The sequence below is a fragment of the Halichoerus grypus genome, chromosome 7, assembly GCF_964656455.1.
Source record: "Halichoerus grypus chromosome 7, mHalGry1.hap1.1, whole genome shotgun sequence".
In the NCBI taxonomy this organism is placed as follows: Eukaryota; Metazoa; Chordata; class Mammalia; order Carnivora; family Phocidae; genus Halichoerus; species Halichoerus grypus.
This window is the reverse complement of record NC_135718.1, coordinates 150,572,459-150,588,605: the sequence shown is the minus strand read 5'-3', so window position 1 is coordinate 150,588,605 and position 16,147 is coordinate 150,572,459. Positions and strand designations below refer to the sequence as shown.

The window sequence follows — 16,147 nt, the reverse complement described above, 5'->3', positions numbered from 1 at the left end:
ACAAAACGGAAGCCTCCAGCCTGTGCGGCGAAAGGAGTTGGCCCAAGCTCCAAGATGCTCTCTCTGGTGTCTAGTACATTCACGGCGTTTTCCCGACCTTGTTGAGGCCGGGCGATCTAAGGCCATCTACTTGAGTAAGTCTGAGGAGCTGCCAATCAAGTCCCGCCCGCCTCTGCAGTGCCTGGGTTGGAGCTCTCTTGGACCTGACTCTGCCTCTCCTCTGCTTCCTCCTCTCCCATTGGCCCCTGGGAGACGGAGGCAGCTTTTTTTTTTTTTTTTAAATCGATTGGGCGGGGCCCAATCAAGGGAGGGTCGGGTCTTTGATGTCTTTTTTTGCCCGATTCCAAGATGGCGCTCATGACCACGCTGATAATGCAGCGTGAAGCCGCAGGACTGCCATCACTCAAGATGGCTGCCCCCATCAAGATGACCGGGGTGTGCCGGGGGAAAAGGGACAGCATGATAATCTGAGACGGTAAGGGCTATTGCTTCATTGCAAGCCTCGCCTTGGGGCCTAGGAATGAAGAGCAGAAAGACTGGGAAGCTGGGTGAGGTCTGTGATGAGAGCTAGGATTAGAGAATGGGGGAGGGGACGGGGTGACAGGTGGGGTGAAGAATCAAAGATGGGACGGGAGTGTGCCTGGGGTTCAATCTCCCCACCGGTACCCTCTCCCCACTCTTCCTGTTCCAGGTCTAGCATCGGACCATGTGGAAGTTTCTGGGACGGGGGAGTCGGATGATGGGGGGTGGGACCCGTGGGGGGGAGAGGGAGCAATAGCGTCCTTTCTCAGGCTAACCCGGCCCCTCCCCTGTTCTCTGGAGTGAAATGGGGAACACACTGGGCCTGGCACCGATGGGGGCTTTGCCCCGCCGGAGTCCCCGTCGAGAGGAACCTCTGCCCAACCCTGGGAGCTTCGATGAGCTGCACCGGCTATGCAAAGGTGAGAAGTTGGCATTTGGGTGTCTCACGTTGAAGGGGCAGAGGAGGGGAGGGTCTTGAATGCTGGGTGTCCTGTGATGGGAGCAGGAAAGGGGAGATCCCAGCTGGGGCATCCAGCCTCAGGGAGGATCGGGTGCCCGAATGGAGTGGAACATTTCGCGGTAGGACTTGAAAGGAGGTCAGTGCCTCCAGAGTGCTTTCAATGGGATTGCAAGGGGAGACTACTTCTTGGGGTAGGGGTTCCTTGTCTGTGCTTATGTTCCTCCCCTTCCCCTCCCCTCCACGCCCTTCAGATGTGTTCCCAGCACAGATGGAGGGAGTGAAGCTCGTTGTCAACAAGGTTCTGAGCAGCCATTTCCAGGTGCTCCCACTTCTCTGGCCCTCCTTACGGTTCCTGCCTGCCTATCCCTGGATCCTCTCCTCCTTGCCTTTGTACTCAAGCCTTAACCAGGCTATGTGGGACAAATGAGGGAGGATGTGGGGCTCTCTTTACTTCCCTTGCCTGGGGACTTGTTGCTTTTAGTTTTGGTGACCCTCTGTGTATGCTGGGATATTTGGGATTCTTATTAGGCCTTCTAGATGGGGAGAAGAGGAAGGGTGGAACGGGGATTGAAATGGGCAGGCATGCTTTCCTCCATGACTTCTCTTTCCCCAGGTGGCTCACACGGTGCATATGAGTGCCCTGGGCTTGCCAGGCTATCACCTCCATGCGGCCTATGCAGGGGACCGGCAACTTAGCCCCACCGAGGTGAGGACTCCTCACACCTGGGTCATCTCCCTCAAAGCCCAGCCGGGACGCGGGTCGAGAGGAGGAGGAAATGAGTGCGTTATGGGGAAGAATGTACAGGGCACCTGCTTCTCTGTTTCCTCTGAATGGGAGAGGGTGGGGGAAGTATTTGTGATGAGCCGGAGTTTGTCTCTGTGGCTCCACTAGGGGGCGCTGGGTACTGTTAGGAAATCCTGGCTGGTTGCATGGAAGCTGAGTGGTGCCCCCCAGCTCAGGCTTACTGTGCGCGCTCTTCAACAGGTGTTCCCCACTGTGGTAGGGGATATGGACAGCAGTGGCAGCCTCAACGCCCAGGTCCTGCTCCTCTTGGCAGAGCGGCTCCGAGCCAAGGCTGTCTTCCAGGTGACCCATGGTTCCTGCCTCCATCCTGAAGCATTTCCTCTTTCCCCATGAGTGTCCTGCTCAGGGGGGGCTCCAGGGAGAGGAGCAGGGCAGGAGTGATCGTCCGGGCGGGGGCGGGGGTGGGGGGGCTTTACTCCTTGTTCTCCCTACCCAGACGCAGCAGGCCAAGTTCCTGACGTGGCAGTTTGATGGCGAGTACCGAGGAGATGACTGTACAGCCACTCTGACCCTGGGGAATCCCGACCTGATCGGGGAATCGGGTGAGGAGCTGGGGCGGGGTGCTTGCATCTTGGCCGCCTCTGCCTTCTCATCGTCTGTACAGTTGAGGGATTAGAAACTTCTTGGGCAGGCTGGCCTGGGTGCCGCCCCTGGGACCGACTCCGTGTCTCCCCACTACCCCGCAGTGATCGTGGTGGCTCACTTCCTGCAGAGCCTCACCCATCGGCTGGTGCTGGGAGGAGAGCTAGTTTATCACCGGAGGCCAGGCGAAGAGGGCGCCATCCTGACACTGGCTGGGAAGTACTCGGGTACGGGGTGAGGGGGAATCGTGACAGGGAGGGGACATTCTGAACTCGGTGAGGGCTGCTGGCCTGCGTCCTGCTACAGTAACGCTCCTTGTCTCCCGCATTTTGGTTTTTACAGCGGTACACTGGGTAGCTACACTGAATGTGGGATCAGGTGGGGCCCATGCAAGTTATTACCACAGGGCAAACGAACAGGTGAGACTACCGATGCCGCCCCCGCCCCAGCAAGTCAGTGGGGAACTGGTGCCCCTGCACACCTCTGCAGGCCGCGCTGCCCTGCGGCTCTGCCCTCCCACACGGCACAGATGTTTCACGCATGCCTCCGTCTCACTGACCGCCCCCTCCCCCTCAGGACTCCTCTGGTCCTCACTGACGCACATCCCTCTCCCATCCTTGCCCATGGTTCTCAGGTCCAGGTTGGAGTGGAATTTGAGGCCAACACAAGGCTACAAGACACAACCTTCTCCTTTGGTTACCACCTGACTCTGCCCCAGGCCAACATGGTATTTAGAGGTAAGGGTTATGAAGATGGCGTCCGGACGTGCTGAGGGACTGGGCGGACAGAGGGAGGAGGGAAGCGTCCTTCTGACCTTGCTTCTGACCCCTGTCTCCAAGCCTGTGAAATAACCTCGTGTGTATCCTGTTCCCCAACAGGCTTGGTGGACAGTAACTGGTGTGTGGGTGCTGTGCTGGAGAAGAAGATGCCCCCCTTGCCTGTCACCCTAGCCCTTGGAGCCTTCCTCAATCACTGGCGCAACAGATTCCACTGTGGCTTCAGCATCACTGTGGGCTGAGGGGTCCCAGAGCCAGCCCCCACAGACGCTGGAACCTCCAAGTCAGGTGCCCTAGGGCCAGAGACGAGGCCCCCTCTCCAGAGCCCACCTTGCCGGGTGACCTGTGGGTCCCAGGAGCAGAGTGGGGGACAGGACCGTGCCCTCCTCAGAACTGGAGCTGCCACAGGGGCAGCTGCTGAGGCAGTGGTGTGAGGCCCCCACCTCTGCCACCGGCCCCAGGCTCCTCTTCCCATGCTCTTGTGGCTCTGGACTAAGGGAGAAGGATTAAGGGGTGTGTCTGGCCAACTTTTCTCCCCTCACTTCCCCCCTTCTTCGTTTCCCTATCGATTAAAGCTCCTAGGTTCTTCCTCTTCAGAGCAGAACAGTCTGCATGGGATTAGCTCCCTATCCTGTTTTCCATCCCAGAGTCTCCCAGGGCTGGGAAGAGGACGGCTGAAGGGCTAAATCTTTGACCTCAGAAAGTGCCCCCCGCCCCCATTCCCAGAAGGAGCTTCTTTACCTCTTAGCCCTGAGGCTTCCTCCTTCCCCATCTTCCATGCTTCCAGACAACAACTCTGTCCCCGTGATCATCCCCACCAACCCCAAGACTGCATGAAGAGGCAGTTATTGCTTTAGTCTTTCATTGCAACCACTGGGCTCCCTTTCTACTGGTTCCAACCTCTGGCCCCAGCATTTTCCCCTTTCCAGTCCAACGTGTGCAGATGGCTGGGCTGGGGGAGGAGGCAAGCTGGGGCCTCAGCTGCAGATCTCCTGGAGCAGTGGCATCATGGCGGACAGTCCCTGGATGTGCTGGATTTGGTACCCATATGCGTTGTTAATGCTCCGGAGCTCAGCCAACAGGCCCAGCAGCTTCGCATACAGAAACCTTTGGAGGAAGTAGTGGGGTCACCAGGGAAAGAGGAAAGTTAGGTAGCCGAGAGTCTTGTCTTGAGGTCTTGCTCCCCTGAACTTTCCCTCAGTGAAGCTAGGTCTGAACACTAGAGAAACTCATGCTCTGGTTTGACAAATTTATCAAAAATTCCAAAGGTCCCCGAGGTCTTCTCTCACCATGCTGTTTTTCTTGAACCCAGAGGTCTGAGGGCCAAGTGTGAAGAAAGCCCCAGACTTGGTCAGAACTTCACCTGTGTGGAATCTGTGGATCTGGCCTTCTAGAGGAGGTTCTAGAAGGTGGGTGTGTTCTATGGTCTAAAGCATCCCTCTTCTGGCCAGACTGGCTCATTGAGGAAAAACGAGAACAAGCAGAGTGTACCTCAGAGCCTGGATAGATCATGGACTGTTGAGCCAGGGACTGGCTTTGGCCATGAAACTGAATGACCATAATAACTTCAAGGGGGATGAAAAATTAAAGGAATGGGCCAATGGAGAGGAAGGGAAGGGTGAAGGAAAGAGAGCAAATGAGAATCTTGGAAGGCTGCTTTAGCCTGCAGAGTTGGGTGGGTGAGGTGATGGATGCCACCAATCTCAGGAATGCTATTATACGGAGCCTGCGAGCTACGACTTTGCATCTCTACTGAATAAAAAAAAAAAAAAATCTGGAAAAAATCAGATGAAACAGCAGTAGGAGCGATTTGGATGCCAGAACCATATGAGGTGCGAGGGAAGGACTAGAGCCCCCAAGGGACCTGGTTTCCCAGAGGGAAGGACAGTAAAAGCATTCCTCCTGAGCTCAGTGTTTCCCTCGCCTTCCTGCCCCGGCGCAGCCTCCAAGCCCCCAGGCTCCCCCGTACCGATCCCGATGCCTTGGCGGCTGGCCTTTGATGTAGCTCTGCAGGGTCAGTGCCATCATCTCTTGCAGACGATCGATCTCCTCCTTCTGGGTAACCCCAGGCCTGTCTGTAAGAGGGGGAGGGGGGCGGGAAGGACAGGTGGGGAGCAGGCGTGGGCCTATAGCACAGCTGGACCCAGGCTGGGTTTGAAGCCAAGGCCCTGGCACAGAGGGATTCACAGGGCTGGGAGTTTGGGCAGAGGTGGAGGAGCAAAAGCTTCTGGGCTTTGGGGGATGCTCACCGGGAGAGAAGAGGGCCATGGCGGCCATGAGCACATACTCGGGCTCCTGGAGCTGGAATCGCCTCAATGTGGCATGGAAGCGAAAGAGCAACTCTAAAAACTCTTCCTGGAACCCCACTGTGGGAGATGCTAGCCTCAGGATCCTTCCGGTCACCCCGCCACAGAGCGCTCGGCAAGGGCCGCGTACCCGCGGGCCTCACCGTGGACGCCATCCTCCAGCGTGTAGCGGAGCGGCCCACAGAGGAAGTTTCGTGTTTGGAGACAGAAAGTGGTATTGAGTGCGATATGGCAGATTTCAACCGCTGCTCCCTTGAGAAGGGAGATCTGGTCCTCCATGGGCAGGGACCTGTACGGAGCAGACAAGAGCATTTTAGGCTCTGCCCTGAACTTCAGAGAGGGAGAGGAGCTCCCAGTGCTGCTTGAGATACTTAAAACCGGAAGAGGGAATTCAAGACCTGGTGCTTGGAAAGGCTGCAAGATGGGTTTAGAGGGTCAGTGACTGTTTTTGGTGTGTGTGTGTGTGTGTGCGTGGTTATAATTTATTGGAGGGTTTTCCTCCTGAAAGGTAAGGGGAGGTCACATACCGGAAGAGGGGCAGATCCTTGGTGAACTTGATGACTTGCTGTACCATGAAAGTGTTGACCTCTGCGAAGTGCTCGAGCAGAGGCAGTGGGGGGACTGGGATGGGCAGGCGCTGGCGGTGGATGAACAGATGAGCCGGCGGCTGCAGAGATCAGAGCCCGAGTGAGTGGCCCTGGCCCCAGGGATCTCTCCAGCCCTCTCCTGGAAGAGTTCTGGGCCGAGGAGCCTGTCGACGGTGGGGTTCTGGGGAAGTCTCGTCCTCCGTCCTGGGGCATGGCACACCCGCCCCCTCCCTCGGGTCAGCCTCCTCAGGCGCCCCGTTGGTCCCCTTTCAGACCAAAGTCCATATAAAGTCTCACCCTGAACTGCACGAACTGGTCAAACATGGTGCCCACGTGGCGGGCGTGGGCCCCCAGGAGTGTCTGGACTAACTCTTGCTGCCCCTTGCTCAGCTGCACAGCTGCCCACTGTGCCCGCCGCTGGGCCTGCTTCGCCCGCCGCTGGGCCAGGGCTTCTGCCGACAGGATCACTGCGCCCAGGGAAGATGAAGGCCAGCGCCATTGAGACCCGCGGGGAGCACCTCTCTCTGCCAGCCCCCTGTCTGGGAGCCTTTGGGTACCGTGAGCGATGAAGGATGTGGGGAGGGAGCAGCATTCCTGCGGCCTCCTTGGGCGCGGCTGAAGTCCTAGAGGCCCCAGGGGGTAGGCGATCCCTGTCCACCCTCCCCAGCCCGGGAGGCCCCACCGCGGAAAACAAGGCACCAACAAGGCACCAACCGGGGGAAAGGAGGGGTAGAGAGTAAAGCGGTCGCAGTGAAAGGAGATGTCTGGTTTCTGGGAAACCACTGAAGAGGGAGGGCTCTTGGTTCCTAAAGCATCACCTTCTGTTTACATAGCCCTATAACGTCAAGGGCTCTGAGGTTAAATCTCGCTGGATGAAACAACCCTATGGGTAGAGGGTAGTCAAGGCAGATGTTATTATCCAGATTTTTCAGATACATAAGCGGGCTGGCATTCTAGTGGCAGGTCCAAGGTCACAAAACACTAAAGTGATGCAAGCCAAGATTTTTTGACTTCTACAGTTTCCGCTGCTCCATATTGAAAAGTAGTGTGCTATCACGGGAAAGCAAGGGCTTGGGAGTCAGATGGAAGAGTCTGAACATGGACACAGTAACTTTGTATCTGAGTGAGCTCCGGCACATTGACTTCTGTGAGTTCCGGTGACATGGTCTGTTGGGAGCATAGCCTAATTATGTGGCACACAATAACGGCGTGCAATGATTCATTCAACAGTTATCAAGTACCTACTAAGTGACATGCACCTTATGTGAGAGACAGAGATTCAAGCCATGTGGTTATCTAGGGGAAGAGCAATCTGGGTGGAGGGACTGGCAAGTGCAGAAGTCCCCAGCAAGGTGTGCTGGTGTGCTTGAGGGTGTCACTGAAGTCAGTGTGGCTGTGAGTGATGGAGCAAGGCAGGAAGAGTAGGAGAGGAAATCTGGGGGGCTCTATGGGGGAGCTAGACCACGAGATCTCAGACTGTAAGAGAGGTGGGGAGCCACTGGGGTTTTGAGCAGAATAGAAACATCATCTGACTTGTTTCCAAAAGCTTACTCCTCTTGCGTGGAGAATATGCTTTGGGAACGAGGGTAAAGCAGAGAGACCTAGTCAGTGGGTTCTCGTGTTGGTAGGGGGCCAACTCACTTTCCTTCTTCATGCCAGCATCTAGGCACTTCTGCAACCTGCAGGCTGGGCAGTGGCGCCTCTGGGCCTTGTTGACCTTACAGCTTCCAGCAAAGGGGCAGGTGAGACCAGTGTTTTTGCTGACTGTTCGTCTGTGAGAGATGGAGACGTCTGGGAGGGTGGTCGCGGATGGCAGTGAACAGGTGGCTATGTGAGGGGCTGAGACGACATGATCTACAAGGATGTGTGGGGACGTGGGCTAACCTGAGCTGTGCCCAAGGGTCCCTAAGGGTGGGTAGGGCACAACACATCTGGAGCATAGGCGCACAAGGTCACTGGCTTGGTGCTTTGCAGGTAGTGAGTACAGAAGAAGTGCCCTTGACTCAGGGGTTGTGACCACAGGACAGACACAGCCTTCCCCTTATTATTCTATTCACGCACCTATTTATGAGATGTTGAGGTTGGCAAGATGTAGCATGCTAGCCACAGGGCAGTTAGGCTCCGAGAGGCAGGAGTAACACAGCTGGATGAGCTCGGCCATGTGCCACAGCTCAAAGACTGCCTGGTGGGCAGTTTGGGAGGTTGTTTCTCCTGGGGAGGAGGCTCTTACCTGAAGAAGCCCTTGCAGCCCTCACAAGTCAGGGCGTGGAAGTGATAACCGGTGGCTCGGTCCCCACATACCATACAGCTCCTCGGCCCATCCTCCCCACTGGCCATGGCTTCAGATGTTGCAATGGCCGTTGTAGGCCCCTGGATGTGGGAAGGGTTAGCGGTTAGCTGGAGGCCACCCTTGATGCTCTTCTCCCGCTTCTTTAGAACCTCTTCCCAAACCTGCCCTGGGCCTGACCCTCTGCATTGTCTGTACTTTATTGCTTTTAGTCTCTGGCCCCCAAAAGATTTCCTACCTGCTACTCTTAGGCCTGTCACCTGCAGGCCACAGAATCTGGTGTGGGCTGCCTCTCCCCAGACTTCCACTCTGCCCCTGCTTTCCCCTTGGTCTCAGGACCTGCCAGTGTTTGCAGTTAGGGATTATGGCCCTCTGTACCTGGAAAACAAGGAACTTCTGCTGTGTGTGGCCTCCAGTTGTTCTCAGCGACTACCTAGATAAGGCACAGACTCTGGACCCAGGGCAAAGGCCCAGGTGGGAGGTTTTCCCAGCATGCCCATGGTGTAGGTTGCTGGCACCTGGGGGACCTCATGACTCACTAGAAGCTGCTGCTTATCAGACCCATGGAGATCTTCCCTACTACTGAGCTTTAGGCTAGATCTGTAGGCCTCCTTTGAACCTGGATCTTGGATAAGCTGGGAAGAGAGAGGGAGAGACAGAGCAAGGTTTTTCACGTGCAGTTTGACAATAGTAAAAGAATAGGCATACCAATTGCACAAGGCTCCCAAAAGGAAGGTTCTTGGAAAGAGACCAGGGTCTAATTAAGAGCTTATGCGAAGAGCTAGTGAGATCTACACTTCCTAACTAGGGGGGGCTGAGAATTACGTCAGAGTGGCCTCTTAACAAATTAGAGGTAGTAGTTAGGATTGATTTGAGGACTCTTGCACCGAGCTGGCTTCGTGGGCACGTGACCTGTGCAGGTACACAGGACCCTGACCTTGAGGGGTCTCGGGTTTGGTTTCATGCTCTGCCATTGCTGTCTTGAAATTCTCAACGGTTTTTGAACAAGGGAATCTGCATTTTCATTTTTCAGTGGGTGCCACAAATTATGCTCTCGGTCCTGCCTGGAGCCAAGATGGACTTCTAATGAATAGGTTTAAGAATCGCAAGTAGGAGTCTTCACCAGGGTTGTCTAAGTGCTTCATTGGCACTGCAGAATATTTTTGCAGGGGTGAGTGTGAGTGTGTGTGTGTGTGTGTGTGTATTCTCCCAATATCTATGAACAGAAAAAGTATCTCAAAAGCTATTTGGATGTTTTGGGGATGGACAATATGTTGGTTACATCTATGTTGGATAAATCTGTTATCATACACGCACTGGAATAAAGTCCAAAGCTGAGTCTTCTAATTTGAAAGGTCCTTCTCACTACAGATCTCCCCGGGTGTTTGCTGTTTCTGCACTGTACAGTCCTCTCCCACTAGAAATAAGCATTTTCCTTTTTTTTGGTCCTGTCTTTTTCTTCCATTAAGAGTTCAATTATAATTAACGTTGCCCTAAATATGAGTTTAAAACCCACGTGCAGGTTGGAGTCATAAAAACACAGAGACAGGGAAGAGACAGAGCCTTGCTTAGGTCCCCAGAATGAATTGTATAAACTATTACATTTTGCAATAAGTGGGGTTCCAGAGAGCACAGGTGCTTAGATCTGGTTCTTGGGAGATGCTGAGCACATCTCTGTGTGTGCATCTGTTGGTATGCTCGCCTGAGTGTGACTGTGAGAATGTGTACTCATTCATTTAATCAACAAATATTGACTGACAACCTACTATGTGGTAGACAGGAGGGGTGAAAAGATGAATAAGATGCTTTTCTGGCCTTATGGAACTTAAATGTGCTAGTGAGGAAGACAGACCTTTGCACAGACATAAAGAAACATAATCAGATCAATGACGGTGCTGTGCACAGAGCATATGGGACCACAGAGGAGGGGCACCTAATCCGCTTTGGCAAAAAGGTGTTGAGGAAGAGGCAGGAAAGGCTTCCTGGAGGAGTGAGAACTGGGTTGATTTTGAAAAGATAATGAGGAGTTAGGTGAAAACAAAATGCAGTTCAGAATGCAGAGAGTGCAACCTGAGAAAGTTCCAGAAGCCAGATACAAAAAGGTGTGTGTGTTGTCGAGCCACAAACAAGCCTCTCCTGCTGGAGCCCAGCACTTCAGATTGGGAGTGGGAGGGGAGGATTCTGGAGAGGTGGTCTAGGAGGCCGAGGTGTGCGCAGGGCCAGTTCACGGGGGACCCCCTGTCTCCCAGACTAAGTAGCTTGCATCCATCAGGAAGCTTCTGAAGAGGAAGTGGAGAAAGGACATGGGCAGACCTATTCTGGATAGATCTATCTTATTCTAAATACCTTACGTTGCCGGCTGTTTGGAAGACGGATTTGATGGCGCAGGACCAAGGCAACGGGACCAGGAAGGAAGCTGTTGCCATAATGTAGTTGGGAGAAGATCATGCCTGAGCTAGCCCAGTAGGAAGCTGCGGAGGAAGAGAGGGTTTTGAGAAATACATGGGAGGTGCTGTCTTTGGAACTTGGTGGCTACTAGCGTGTGCTGAGGAAGAGGAGGAAGAGTCAAACATGACTCCAGGTTTCTAGCATGAGTGATTAAGTGGATGCGGGTACCATCCCCTGGCAGAGAGATGACAGGAGGACGGTGTTCTGCATACACCCACCAGTTTATTAGCGGACTTCACTTGGACGTCACATAGGCATCTCAAATTCAGTAGGTCTTAAAATGGTGCTCTACGATATCTAAGGACAAGCAATGAACTAAAAAATACACTAGTAGGACTGCCTCAAACTGCACAGCAAAGGAAACCATCAACAAAATGAAAAGGTAACCTACAGAATGGGAGAAAGCATTTGCAAAGGACCCATCCAGTAAGGGGTTAATATCAAAACTATATAAGAAACTCAATAGCAAAAAGCAAAACCAAAAACAAACAGCCCCCACCAATAATCCAATTAAAAATGAACGAAGGACCTGAATAGTCATTTTTCCAAAGAAGATGTTTAAATGGCCAACAGGCACATGAAAATGTGCTCAGCATCACTGATCATCAGGGCAATGCAAATCAAAACCCCAGTGAGATACCACCTCACACCAGTTAGAAGGGCGATCATCAAAAAGACAAGGGATAACAAACGGTGGCGAGAATGTGAAGAAAGGGAACCCTTGTGCGTGGGAATGTAAATTCACAGCCACCATGGAAAACAGTATGGAAGTTCCTCAAAAAATTAAAAATAGAACTACCATCTGATCCAGCAATTCCATTTCTGGGTGTATATCCAAAGGAAATAAAATCTCTGTCCTGAACAGATATGTGAATCCCTGTGTTCATTGTCGCATTATTTACAACAGCTAAGAAATGAAAACAACCTGGGTGTCCATCAAGGGATAGATGCATAAAGATGCGAATACACACACACTCACACACACACACACAGTGGAATACTATTCAGCCATAAAAAGAAGGAAATCTTGCCATTTGTGACAACATGGATGGACCTTGAGGGCTTTATGCTGAGTGAAATAAGTCAGACAGAGAAAGACAAATACTGTGTGATCTCACTTATATGTGGAATCTAAGACAAACTCATAGAAACAGAGATCAGATTTTTGGTTGCCAGAGGTGGATGGTGGGGGATGTGGGGGAATTGGGTGAAAGTGGTCAAAAGGAGGGGCGCCTGGGTGGCTCAGTTGGTTAAGCGTCTGCCTTCGTTCATTCGTCTCAAGTCATGATGCCAGGGTCCCGGGATCGAGCCCCGTGTCGGGGGGGCTTCCTGCTCAGCGGGGAGCCTGCTTCTCCCTCTCCCACTGCCACTCCCCCTGCTTGTGCTCTCTCACTCGTGCTCTCTCTCTCTCTCAAATAAATAAATAAAATATTTTTTAAAAAGTGGTCAAAAGGTATAAACTCCTAGTTAAAAGATAAAAAAATTCTGAGGATGTAATGTAGAGCATGATGACTCTAGTTAACAATATTGTATATTTGAAGGCAGCTATGAGAGTAGATCTTAAAAATTCTCATTACCAGGGAAAAAAATTTAGGGCTATATCAGGTGAATCATTTCACAATATATACATATGTCAAATCATTATGTTCTATACCTCAAACTTATATGATGTTATATGTCAAGTATATCTTAATAATACTGAAAAATAAAATAAAATGAACCACTGTCAACCCCCACTAACTTCTGTATTACCTAACTTGGTGACTATCCCAGCATGAGAAAGTGGAAAGTGCGTGAGTTTTGGAGTCATACAGACTTAGATTTAAATTCTGACTCAGGCTGTCGTTAGCTGAATTACTTTTGTTGCTCCTTCCCTAACTATTTGACGTCACTGAGACCCAGCTCCGTGAGAGTCTGGTATCACCAGGCTGGGCCAATCCCAGACAAGGGAAGGGAAGCTGACTTCCTCCTCCCAGATCCGTAGGACATGCTGAGAGGGGAGTTCAGTTTGGTGGAGAGATGCTCTGGCCCAGTGCTGTCCCTTCTTCTGGGGCCCAGGGATCGCCCTGAGCCTTGTTCTTCTTGTAGGTGCCTTTGGGACATGCCTCTCTGAGCACAGAATAAGTACAGAAGTGCTCCCAGCCTTGGGGTGCCGGGCTGGCTCAGTCGAAAGAATGTGTGAGTCTTGATCTTGAGGTCATGAGTTTGAGTCCCATGTGGGGTGTAGAGATTACTTAAATAAATAAAACTTAAAAAAAGAAAAAGAAGTGATCCCAGTCTTAGAGTCTCTCCCACAGAGCAAGACTGAGGCTGGGAGCTGCTGGGGTATGCCCCTGACTTCCACAGTGAGCAGGCTTTCAGAGTTAACTGGTGTCCTTAGCCTCTTCCCACATGCCTGTCCCAGCGTCTGAAAAACATCTGTGTTGGTTATGGCCTAGTGAGTTAAACTCTCTGAACTTCAGTTTTCTTATCTGGAAAAGGGGGTTAATAACACCCATTAGCCAGGTTTGTTGTGAAGATTACATAAAGTAATATATGTAAAGTTACTTAGACAGTGTTTGGAACATGGAAGGAAGTCGATACATATTCATTCTCTTACCCTCTTCCTTTCCTTCCTCTCCATTGCCACCTGCTCCCAGATGCCAAGCCAGAAGCTGGGGAGTCCCCTAGCCTTCTTTCTCTCCCTTGCTCCCTAAAAATGATCAGATGTCAAGCCTGTCATGCCATCTCCCAGCCTCTTAGCTAAATTCAGGCCGTCCTCCATTTCCCACTTATTACTGCAGTAACCTATTAAATTATTCTCCCTACACCCAGCCTCATCTCCTTCCAGCCCATCCTCCATGCTGTTGCTATTTCTAAAATGCAAATTTGATCATGTCTCTTTCCTGCTTAAAATTCTTCATTTGCTTCCCATCACCTTCAGGATAAAATCCAATCTCTTTAGCATGTCACACACAATCCTTTGTGATCTGGCCCTGATCTATCGCTCTGGCCTCATCTACTCCAACCCCACTTCCCTCCCCTGATCCAACACATCACATTTTGGCTCTAGATGTGCTTAAACATTTAGAAATCCCTGAACACGCGATGCTCACTCACCTCTGAGCGTCAGCCCTTGTTATTCCATCCGGTTGGAGTTGCCATATACACCTCCACTTCCAAATCACCACACCCCTCCTCCCCGGTCCTCCTGATCCACCTGGCCCTGCAGGCCTGAGCACAGAAGATCGCCCTGGGAGCCTGGGGGTCAGAGCTACGCCTCAGCACACACATCTGTCACAACACTTACCACGTTGCAGAGCAATTGTCTGTTTCTTTCTGACTCTTGTCAATCAACTGTGAATTGTTGAAGCCAAGAGCCGCCTCTGTCACTTTTAGATCCTTAAGGTTTACATACACCGGGCACATTTAGTACATGTTTATGGAATGAGTAAATAGGCTAGGATATGCATTAAGGTCTGATTCCAAGCTCATGCCCTTCCCACGTGGCTCATATGTTATTATTTGGGAATGCACTCATTCATTTAGCAAATATTTAATGGAATCTACTTTGTGCCAGGCCTGTTCTAGCAGCGCAGGTTCCGTGGGGTCGCCTGGATACATTCTTGTTTCCCTCTGTGGTCGCTGTCTTTCAGAGAGGATCCTGATCCTTTGCTATCCTGATTCTCTGACGGGATACTTAGTCTTCTAGTCTGATTCCTGACTCCATTCTGACTTCCGAACCAGTGCTGGCTTCGGTTCCCACCTGCTATGTTTGCATTTGACATGTCACTGACCTCACTCAGGTGTCCATGGAGCCCAATCTCCAGTCTCACTCAGCCTGCTTTTTCCTGTGCGCCGCCCCCCCCCCCCATCCCGGGTTCTGGCTCAAACACTTCCCTTCTCTTCTGTTACTTTCCCTACACTCACCCAGAGTCTTATACTTTGCACAACAGCAACATCTCCATCTTGTTCTCCTGGCTCCTAATCTTTCCCTTGCCAAATTAGTCCTGTTTCCTCTGCAAGAATAATCTAAACACGCTGTTTGTGCGAGGTCAGGTTTATATTCCTTGTTCTGATGTTCAAGGCCCTCACACGTCTCCTGCAGCTTCCCTGTCATCAACCACAACCTTATTTCATCATTTTCCTCTTGTTAACACCCAGAAGACAGATGGATACATCTTTTTTTCCTTCTTCCCGTTTCCTTCCATCATTTGCCTAAATTTTATTATTCCCTTAAGGCCCAACCAAATCCCATTTTCCCCAGGAAGCTTTTGGCTCTTTTGGCCCAGGACCATGTCTTTCTTCTTTGATCTATTACCATTTACTATTATACAACTTACACTTTGTAGCACACTTAGGTAATGTAATCATTTATGGCCGGTGAGCCAGATCTGGCCTGCTGCCTCTTTTTGCAGAGCCTATGAGCTAAGAATGGTTTTTACATTAAAATTTAAAAAGAAGAAAAAGAATATTTTATAACACATAAAAATTATATGAAATTCACACTTCAATGTCCACAAATAAAGTTTTATTAGAATAGAGCCCCACTTACTGGCTTATTGTTCAGGACTGTTTTCAAGCTGTAGTGGTTGGCTTGAATCATTTCAACAGAGACCATCAGGCCTGCAAAGCCTAATGTATTTACTATTTGGCTGTTACAGAGAAAGCTTGCAGATCTCTGATCTAGGATCTTAGATTCTCTTTATAATCTCTGCATAGCTGTTTAAGAAATTTGGAGAGGTCTGCTTCATTAAAGACAATCTTTTCAATGCTAGTTAGCAATTCATTAGAAAGGTGGGGGAAAACAGAAGAATAGGCTGCATAGACTGAGTAGGAGCTAGCCTAGTTAGAAACTGGGTAACTTAGGCAACTGCATCCCATTGGTAAGTGAGAGTCAGAGGATCTCAGGTGGATGGGGGAAAAGACCTGATCTGTCCCCTTCTTCTCTGTTTCTGATTTGGCAGAGAAAGTGTAAAAGCAGATTGGGTGATGTATAGAAGTGTTGAATCACTATATTGTACACCTGAAAGTAATATAACACTGTATGTTAACTATATTGGAATTAAAAAAAATTAAATTAGTGGGGCGCCTGGGTGGCTCATTCGGTTGAGCATCTGACTCTCGGTTTTGGCTCATGCCATGATCTTGGGGTCCAGGGATCCAGCCCCACCCTGCGTGGGGCTCCGTGCTCAGCGTGGAGTCTGCTTGAGATTCTTTCTCTCCCTCTCCCTCTGCCCCTTCCCCTGCTCACGCATGCTCTCTCACTCTCTCTCTCAAATGAATAAGTAAAATCTTGAAAAAAAATTTTTTAAGTACTAAGGAAAAAGAAAGAAAATGTAAAAGTACAGAGGAGCTAGCTAGAGAAAGGGTATTTGAGGTCTTATCTGAATCT

The 16,147-nt window shown here is 51.1% G+C and overlaps 2 protein-coding genes across 3 annotated transcripts; one reads left to right on the top strand and one right to left on the bottom strand.

Moving 5' to 3' along the window:
* Nucleotides 1–320: 320 nt before the first annotated feature.
* Nucleotides 321–11,647, top strand: TOMM40L (translocase of outer mitochondrial membrane 40 like). 2 transcript variants are annotated; one of them, XM_036101454.2, is made up of 10 exons: nucleotides 321–475; nucleotides 692–941; nucleotides 1,234–1,301; nucleotides 1,596–1,688; nucleotides 1,968–2,069; nucleotides 2,224–2,329; nucleotides 2,474–2,596; nucleotides 2,712–2,788; nucleotides 3,004–3,106; nucleotides 3,248–11,647. In XM_036101454.2, exons 2-10 carry the CDS (start codon nucleotides 827–829, stop codon nucleotides 3,385–3,387), a joined length of 927 nt encoding a protein of 308 aa, XP_035957347.1. In that variant the 5' UTR covers nucleotides 321–475; nucleotides 692–826; the 3' UTR covers nucleotides 3,388–11,647. The 2 variants fall into 2 exon arrangements, with proteins under 2 accessions (XP_035957347.1, XP_035957348.1); XM_036101455.2 differs by having other exon boundaries at nucleotides 322–475; nucleotides 792–941.
* NR1I3 (nuclear receptor subfamily 1 group I member 3) lies at nucleotides 4,123–8,399 on the bottom strand. Its single transcript, XM_078078434.1, has 8 exons — nucleotides 8,269–8,399; nucleotides 7,680–7,810; nucleotides 6,336–6,505; nucleotides 5,979–6,118; nucleotides 5,595–5,740; nucleotides 5,395–5,511; nucleotides 5,115–5,220; nucleotides 4,123–4,252 (listed from the first exon to the last, which is right to left on the bottom strand). The coding sequence occupies exons 1-8, from the start codon at nucleotides 8,373–8,375 to the stop codon at nucleotides 4,123–4,125; spliced, it is 1,047 nt and encodes a 348-aa protein (XP_077934560.1). The 5' UTR covers nucleotides 8,376–8,399.
* Nucleotides 11,648–16,147: the final 4,500 nt, after the last annotated feature.